Source organism: Sinocyclocheilus rhinocerous, unplaced genomic scaffold, assembly GCF_001515625.1.
Source record: "Sinocyclocheilus rhinocerous isolate Xijiao unplaced genomic scaffold, SAMN03320098_v1.1 scaffold2616, whole genome shotgun sequence".
Taxonomy (NCBI): domain Eukaryota; kingdom Metazoa; phylum Chordata; class Actinopteri; order Cypriniformes; family Cyprinidae; genus Sinocyclocheilus; species Sinocyclocheilus rhinocerous.
In genome coordinates this window covers 265,881-275,317 of record NW_015656226.1, presented here as the reverse complement: position 1 = coordinate 275,317, position 9,437 = coordinate 265,881, and the positions used below count along the sequence as shown (strand labels likewise).

The 9,437-nt window shown below is 35.9% G+C and overlaps 1 protein-coding gene across 1 annotated transcript in view; it reads left to right on the top strand.

Moving 5' to 3' along the window:
* The window catches only part of LOC107719919 (COMM domain-containing protein 7-like), a 6,467-nt gene extending 1,106 nt beyond the window's left edge, over nucleotides 1-5,361 (top strand). The window contains exons 2-9 of the mRNA XM_016527471.1: nucleotides 773-826; nucleotides 1,515-1,617; nucleotides 2,412-2,468; nucleotides 2,562-2,599; nucleotides 2,703-2,793; nucleotides 2,908-2,957; nucleotides 4,831-4,879; nucleotides 4,982-5,361. Of these exons, the coding sequence (XP_016382957.1) occupies nucleotides 773-826; nucleotides 1,515-1,617; nucleotides 2,412-2,468; nucleotides 2,562-2,599; nucleotides 2,703-2,793; nucleotides 2,908-2,957; nucleotides 4,831-4,879; nucleotides 4,982-5,058 (519 nt within the window). The 3' untranslated portion in view covers nucleotides 5,059-5,361. The remainder of the gene's footprint in view (nucleotides 1-772; nucleotides 827-1,514; nucleotides 1,618-2,411; nucleotides 2,469-2,561; nucleotides 2,600-2,702; nucleotides 2,794-2,907; nucleotides 2,958-4,830; nucleotides 4,880-4,981) is intronic.
* Nucleotides 5,362-9,437: the final 4,076 nt, after the last annotated feature.

Sequence of the window (9,437 nt, the reverse complement as noted above, 5' to 3'; positions counted from 1 at the left end):
TATATATGTATGTGTGTGTGTGTGTGTTTCCCACAGGATTTTGTGAGACTGGTGGGTGGACTGTGTACCTCTATGGCAGGGATGGACAGCCACTGTCCTGCAGAATTTTAGCTCCATCCCTAATTAAACACACCTGTAATTTTCAAGCAATCCTTTAGACTTTGGTTAGGTTTTTCAGGTATGTTTGTTTGGGGATTGAGCTAAACTCTGCAGGACAGTGGCCTCCAGGATGCTACACACATGTAGCATGAGTAGTTTTTTTTTTATTTCAATTTGATTGTAAAATTTCAACATCTGAAGCAAAAACTGCTTCACAACGTTTAAAGATTTTTTTAATGTTATAATGAGAATTTTAAATAAATTTTCAGCATATTATGAAACTGTGGCAGGACAAGGTAGTGCAGCCAACAAGACCTTTGAGTCCTTGGGAACTCATTCGAAACTGTTTAAAAGCATCCCAAGATATACCTCATAAAGTTGGTTGGTGGAAATTTCTAGAACTTAAAATATATAATGTAGCTTTGATTTAATAATGTTCATGTGACTACATAATTTGTCCATACTTCCATTACCTTTTTTCATAATTTTGTGGACTGGTATTATAAAATATGGAAATAGTGATGTGTGCAATTATCTGCGGGTTTCTCCACTACTTAAAAGGGGTCTGTATTAATATACATATAATATATTTTCTGCATTTCACCTAGATAATACACACATGCAACCTTCATTCGATGCCAATTACTCAACTTTATTTTTTTCCCCATTGCAGCAGTTTGTGAGTCTGACAGAGATCTTATACCAATTCCTTCTGGAACCCAAAGAGGTGAGTCAACGCTCTGAGATTACATCTCTGTAAAGCCATTTCTGTGTGTTAAATCATTGCAAGGAAATGCATGAAAGGATAAAAAATGTACCTTAAATGCAATACAATTCATTTTGTATAAAAGTGTCTGCAAATGCATGAACCAAACAAAAGAGTTAAAGGAATGGTTCACCCAAAACTGAAAATGTGCCTGAAAATGTACTCACACTTAGGCCATCCAAGATGTAGATGAGTTTGTCTCTTCATCATAACAGATTTTGATCAATTTAGCATTAAATCACTTGTTCACCAATTGATCCTCTGCAGTGAATGGGTGCTGTCAGAATAAGAGTCCAAACAGCTGATAAAAACATCATAGTAACCCACAAGTAATCCACAGCACTCCAGTCCATCAATTAATGTCTTGTGAAGTGAACAGCTCTGCAAGAAAACAAATGTTTGTAAGAAACAAATCCATCCTTTAGACATTTTTAACTTCAAACCATTGTTTCTGGCTAAAATACAAATCCTGTATCCATAATATTGTTTACTCCAGGGAAAATTTGTCTTGTCTGAATTAGGTACAAACCGGTAAAGAAAGACTGATTATGTGAATGTTTATTGTGATAACTTGTAAAATTGTGAAAATATGTAGTTAACAGGATTCACACACAAATAAAAGTTGCATATTGTGCTGCTTCCTCATCAGTCAGAGCGGTTCTTGCGTCAGCTGACGGAGTTTGCTGGAGAGAATGGGATGAGTGCAGGACCACTGAGGGCTCTGATGAAGAGTGTCCTCCTCCTACCTCATGGTAAATCCTTCAGGACCCTCATCTTGAACAAATCGAGCACCTTTATCTGAAATTTCACAAATGAATAATGCAGTCCCTTCCCTTGGTGATAACATCAAATGTAGTCGTTTAGCCTGACCCCTGCAGTGATCAAAACATGCTATGATCCTAATCTCACTGAGTGATTGTTCAGTTTATTTTACACCAAATTGCTGCATTATGCGTCTAGAGGATCCTAACATATGCAAATAACCCTTGTGGCAAATTGCCCCAGGGAATCTGGACCTAATGTCACATGTAGACTGGTCGACCCTACCAATCAGTATGCATTGGTATGCTGCTACATTTGCATGCAATGACTATCCTGCTGCCTGTGCTTTTAGACATAAGAATGAAGAGGAACGTATCAAATTACTAATCATACTGACGGGACAAAATGATGGGGAAAAAAGTGGTGGTGTAGAATAATATGTATCTGAGAAATCAGACAGATATGTAAAAAACGTATAGGCTGTATTTCAAAACCGAGTGAGCTGCCTACGTAGGTAGCACAAGTGTACTCTCTATGTAAAGACTGTTTCAAAAGGTATAAAAAAAAATAAAAAATCTGCATCTTTTTTTTAAGTTTTGCATCAATACATCATATGGTTAGTCATTTGAACGATCCATATAAATGTATTGTTACACCCCTATTTAATTGGTACATTATCAGAGTTCCATATCAGTTAGAGTGCTGCCTATTTAGTTCACTAGGCTTTGGAACAGAGATCTAATGTGCATATAGAAGCAATTTAAATGTCTTCTTTCCTTCTCAGGTGCTTTAAAAAGAAACCTAACAGCTGAACAGGTGAAGGCAGACTTGCTCTCATTAGGTACCATCTTTCCTCATACCCATCATCTGTACCCATTTGATTATATTTGTCATGAGTTAATATTTAACAGTGTGATCTACTGTTTAATTACAGGATTAAATGAAGACAAGGCCAGTCATTTCTCTGACCAGGTTTGTCTTAACATAGTTATTTTGGTGTTTTAGTTGTTTCCATCTGTTTGTGGATGGGTGTGACTGTAAGATTCAGTATGTCTACATCTTCCATTTATTTCAGTGGAGAATCCACTACCCTGTTTTGTCCAGACTGGCCGTGGGACAGACACTAATGGTCAACCAGCTTGTTGACATGGAGTGGAAATTTGGTGGTAAGCAATGGATAAACATTAGTATGTAAATCTGTATTACCTACAGTGCAAATAAGAATATAAATAATGTGATTAAATAATATTGGAGTAATTTAAATGCATTTTTCTTTACAGTTACTGTTGGTACAAGTGAGCTGCAAAAGACTGGAAACATTTTTCTACAGGTAAACCTCTTCAATTTTTTAAACGTCTGACCAAACATTTATCAAGAGATTGATTTTAAGATACATTTACCCTTTACATGATTCTGAATCAGATTTAAAGGGTTAGTTCACCCAAAAATGCAAATTCTGTCATTAATTACTCACCCTCATGTCGTTCCAAGCCCATAAGACCTTCGTTCATCTTCAGAACACAAATTAAGATATTTTTGATTAAATCCGAGAGCTCTCTGACCCTCCATAGACAGTAGCACAACTGTAATGTTCCCAAGTCCAGAAACGTAGCAAGGACATCGGTAAAATAGTCCATGTGACATCAGGGGTTCAACCGTAATTTTACGAAGCTACGAGAATACTTTTTGTGCGCAAAGAAAACAAAAATAACTACTTTATTCAACAATTCTTCTTCAATTCTTCTATGGTTGAACCCCTGATGTCACATGGACTGTGTCCTTGCTATGTTTCTGGAGCTGGGAACATTGCAGTTGTGTTGGAGTCTATGGAGGGTCTGAGAGCTCTCGGATTTAATAAAAAAAAGATCTTAATTTGTGTTCCGAAGATGAATGAAGGTCCTACGGGTTTGGAACGACATGAGGGTGAGTAATTAATGACAGAACTTTCATTTTTGGGTGAACTAACCCTTTAAGGTTGTATTAGGCTACAGAATGTCTGTTGAAAAAAGTCAGTTCCAGTCTTTTGAGCAGTCAGATTTGACAGATTTCACATAAAATTGTACAGTGTATAATAGGCAAAACTTTTTTTTAGCTTCAGACTATGATTCCACCCAGTCAGAGGATATGAAACACGTTTGATATTTTGAGCTAATTTTAGAACACGTTGTTTTTATTTGTCATGCATCTTCTAGCAATGAGAGGCTTGTTTTTGCACTAGAGTTTGTCTCAGACATTCAGTGTATGATGCCCAGTTTATCTCTGTAACCATTTATAAAATGTATGATGCCTAGCGTTTTAAAAATGTACTCAGATTTTAAAAGTTGTGTGTATATTCCAACCTTTCAAATATTTAATCCAGTACTTAAGTGAGTGAAGAAATTTAACAGAACCTGAGATTTCATACAAGATTTGTACAACACAGTGTCATCTGAAGCAAAATGATAGCTGTGTGCAAGAAAAAAAACTAACAAAACAAATGTTTTTGTAATCTGTAAACCAATAAACAATACAGCAGGTTAGTAATTATTGAGAGATTTTTCAATTTTGGGTGGAGTATCTCTTTAAATGAATGAGATGATTAGTAGAGTAGCCTAATTGTTAAGTATCTAAAGACATTTAGACTCATGTAACACAGAGCCAGAAGTTTTATTTTTATTTAAAATAAGAGATGAGGCAGGAATTAATGAGAACCTTAGCAACCAGACCGCACCAGACTCATGAGAGACTGCATGATCACAAGCAAACTTGGTTGCATCTGAATCAGTGAACTCCAGCAAAACACTCAAGTCTAGGGACTGATGGTGTGCTATTAGTCGTCTTAAAAGAAAATGCATTTTCTTAATGGCAGGTAACTGTCAAAGTAAATAATTATGTCATCATCTTCCTCCTTTATATTTTAAAAGTACCTACCATCTCCTTTTATCCCAGCTAAAATATAAATATTGTCAGTTTCTAATTACGATTCCAAATAACTGCTCTCTGATGTGAAGAAAATACTTTTTCAGGGCTCCCCTGGCATATTATATTAGTTATATTATACCCATGGTGGGGTATATTTGGCTAATGTTTGGTATTATGTTGTTTTTCATGTGCAGTCTAATGTTTCCTTTAGTGATCAAACTCTTGATCTGTAACATCTGTCTGCTTTAGGAAATTATTAGACAAATATACAGGCTCATTAAACTTTTTCTTTCTTCTCACAGCTGAAACTGGTGATCAGAAAAGGAAACATGACAGAAAATGTGTACATGGGTAAGTTTTCTCCAAATCCATTGTCTTGTTGTAACAAGTTGTAACATACTGTATATGATTCAGCGGTTTTGATGTAATGTTGTTTGCATCTGTCCACATTAGAGCTGACTTTACCTCAGTTCTACAACTTCCTCCATGAGATGGAGTGCGCCAAAGCCAGTATGGATTGTTTCAGTTAACCGAGGTCGTTGTAATCAGAGTTTGCCTCTTTGCCTGTTGATCAGTAAACAACTGTAATGATGTTCCCATACTCACCAAATGTTTCAAGAAGAAACTTTAACAATTATAATTCACTAATCTTAAGTAGTTGTGTGATTGTTTGCACCCTTATAGTTTGGGACAAAGACCACATTCCACATTGATGCTCTTTATTGATGATCTTCTGTTTATTAAACCTTTGATACATTTCTTTGTACCAGCATATGTGCTTTTTGTACTTTGTTCACTAATAAATTAATATATTTTAAATAAAATTCCACTACTTAAGAATCTTTTTAAAATCAAACCATCTGCTTACTGTATAAATAATATAATTAATTACAAATAAATATGTTTTTTAAAAACTTTTTAATTAATGGCAATAAATTGGACATTTGACTACTACTGCTAGTAGGTCTACAGAAATGTATTAATTTTGCTGTCAGCAGACATTTGAAAAGTGTTTGCCTTTATCAAAGGCTGTCATGCTTTACAAAGAGTCAGTGTGTTAAATATGAGTTCCCTATTAGATGGTATTTGTGTCCTGAAGCAACTTAATATCAAGACTGACAATATCAAAGAACACACCCAGAGGCTGTGTAGATAAATCATCCAATTGATTTGTCCTTACACATGTCATTGTTTCCCTCTCTTTGAGCAGTAATACTTCTGTTCTTTTCATTCTGAGAAATCTGGTTAATTTAGTCCCGTTTTCACACTCTAATTTTCTCAATTATTGACTGCCACTCTTCTGTCTGCATGTCAGAACGTGCAGGTTGTGAGTCATTAGCACCAAGTTCTCCACAACTTGGGGTGCGTGACGGAAGATGCGTGACGCTCGTTTGGCCGCACCTCGAATGGTTAGCACACTCTCATAACAATTCGTAACTGTGTTCTGTTTTGGCTATTTGGTGGTGAACTCCTATAATTTCGTACGATATGCTTACATCCCACTAAGAGTTAGGTCTAGAGGTGGACCTTCATTCTTAGTTTTTTCCCCAAAAATTTGACCATCAGTGGTTCAACTGTAATTTAATTTTTTATACAACGCAACCAACTCTCATGAATGTGCAGTGGAGACTGACATGGAAGAGAAGAGATTGTTGAATAAAGTCGTTATTTTTGTTTTCTTTGCACACAAAACATATTTTCGTAGCTTCATAAAATTAGGGCTGAACCACTGATGTCACATGGACTATCTACGTCTATGTCCTTACTACGTTTCTGGGCCTTGAACGTGGTAGTACCCTTGCTGTCTATGGAGGGTCAGAAAGCTCTCGGATTTCATTAAAAATATCTTAATTTGTGTTCCGAAGATGAACGAAGATCTTTGGAACAACATGAGGGTGAGTATGACAGAATTTTCATTTTTGGGTGAACTATCCCTTTAAAATCTATAAACCAGAAGCATTGTGAGGCTCGTCTTTCACCATCAATTTGCACCTACTCTTCCTCTCCTTCTCTAAAACAACCTTTATTTGCATAAGATAATCCCAATATGAAAATCTGGGGTGAATTTTAAGACTCTGCCCTAAACAAACACGTTCTAGCTTGATGACTTTCATGTGTACAGGAGGAAGCGACTGTTATACTAGCATTTTAAGTATCTGCTTGCTCACTATGGTGGTCATGAAGCTGCTATAAAACATTTTCTTTTTTTTTCAAACTTTAAAACAATTTCATTGTAACTGTATAGTATATGGTAGTTTGGTTTGGAGCATCATGCTTTGCATTTACTAACTAAACAAACAACGATCAGGACAATGATCTTAAGTAATCTTTCATAAGTTCACATGTACACGTAGTCAGATATGGTAACATATGCATATATTTGGTGTGCTGTCCAAGTGGAGGAGTCAGAGTTTGGAATTTGGCCCAAATCGAGAGTACTCGCCAGGCTGGGATAGGAACCAGCCAAGAGTATAGCATTGGGGTGATGGAGGAATGCTGCAAATCCGTCACAGGACAGATGTGAGGGACGGCTATAAATACAGGCAAGTAAATTGTATCTCAGTGGTCAAAACAGGAAAAAAAAATAAATCCCTGTTTTATGAGGGCCAGAAGGTCTGAGGCATAGTAAATAGGCAGAGTAAAAACAATCCATGGTAAACACACTAAGCATTCATTCAAAACCATTGCCCCAACCAGTAAGAACACAGTACCTTCAGAGAAGAATAGCCAGCTGAAAGCAAGCAATTCACAAAGGATAGTGCGAAAACATCTTGACTAGGGAAGTCTAAATAGCTTGAAGCAGGTTTATGAAATAAAATGGGTTGCAACACCCATCATTACTGCTAAATATTACCAAGACTCACGTTATTAAGAAAGATATAATAATATATGTGTGCTGTTAAAATGTTTACAGAGATCTTCCTTATGCAGTGCATTGGTCGCAGTGATTTTGCCAAGTAAGACATGTTCCTGGATCAACATTACTGTCCAAAAATACAGACTTAACCCAATCCCAACCCCTAAACCTAACCTTACCAATAATTTATTCCTAAAATCAGAGGGAAATGATAGCTGATTAACAAGGGTGTTGAAGCACCTAATCCTGATTATAAGCCAAAAACTGACACTTCCTGAAAAGTTATCTCTCAATTCTGATTGGTTGATTGGAATGATGTTCCAGGATCAACAAAGATTTTGATCCAGGAGCATGTTGTACTTGGTCAAGTCACGCTCACCGCAGTACATTAGTCATCATATTAATGGTCATATTAATCAAATTATACTAATGCATCAAATTAATTGTCAATGAGAGCATATAAAAAAGCAAAGAAATGTAACAGTAAAGAGAAAAATCATTTAAACCTCTATGGATGTCTTTGCCTCATTTGACACCAATGTAAAACAGCTTGTTTCAACAAGCACTTCTGAAGATGGGAGAGCTGGAGGAGAAAGTAGACGTCACTTAACAAAGAAAATAAATGACTCAAACTGTTTTTTAAAAGCTGACAGGTTTCAAGGTTACATAGCTTCTTGTGGTATCTAGACAGTGGAACATTATATTGCAAAACGAAAAACCTCAGTTAAAACTCTTTCTAAACAAACAAACAGATTGCTTGCATAGTTTGGGATGCTGTTGAGTCGGTACACCAAAAGCTGTGAAAGTAAAAGCTATGATCACTGACCTCAATGTGGCCCTAAACTTTATAATGTAGCCTGAGGTGCACATCAACAAATCAAATGATGTTGTGGCAGTGTTCTTGGGACTGTCTTTTTTACATTCACAATTACGACTTGCTATGACATAAATATGTTCTGGAAGAATAGGGCAAATCAGTTCTCAAGTTGTGTCAGTTAAAATCAAATTAGCACTCTGCAAGGGTGTGTTGACATGTAGGAAAAATATTTCCTGTGTTCATTGCAACGTAAGGGCAAAATCCTTAATCTTTTGAAAACTGTCTGCTGTACAAAGATATTGCAAAATTCTTGTTCTTTTTGCGCAATAGGGTAGATAATAGGTGTTTGAAATGATCAAACACAGACCTCATAAAACATCATCTGATATTTCATGAATAGTCCTAATACAGTACATTGATCAATTGAATTTAAAGCTATATCTAAAGCTAAACATCTTTTGAATCAGCAGTGACATTATTTGCTCTATATTACTTTCAGTAACTGTACTCTATGGGCTACAATAATTCTCTGAACAAACAGATATATTATATATATAATATATAAATATTGTGAAATACTATTAGCTTTTGTTTGACAATGACTTAGGAAGTGAAAAAGCTTAAGGCAGTGAACAGTTGCCATGATTCTATCAGCAATAAATATGAGTGAAGACAGCAATAATACGTGTATGATGTTAAACAGACTCTGTCAGAATAAATCCAAATCCTGAAGATCTTTGATTTTTACATTTCTACCTCTCCAGGTCAGTCATGCTTGTTCACACCTGCTGTGCACTAAGCACCTGGTGTGTGTGTGTGTGTGTGTGTGTGTGTGTGAGGTATGTGCATAACAAAGCAGAGAAAGGTATAGGGGAAAGTTACTGTTACTCTAGACAGCAAAAAGAGGAAGTTAAATTCCCACGAGTATTTACTAGACACCCTAAAGAAATTCTCCAAACATCTGCTATGCACTTCTGGCAAGTTATGTTTTTGTTAAATGTGAGCCAAAATCATCACAATTAAAAGAACCAAAGACTTAAACTACTTCAGTCTGTGTGCATTGAATTTATTTAATACACGAGTTTCACAATTTGAGTTGAATTACTGAAATAAATTAACTTTTCCACGACATTCTAATTTATTGAGATGCACCTGTATATATATATATATCATTGTCCACTGTGTATGTATAAGTTCTGAGAGAGAGAAAAATGTGTGGACAGTTTTCTGTGGAA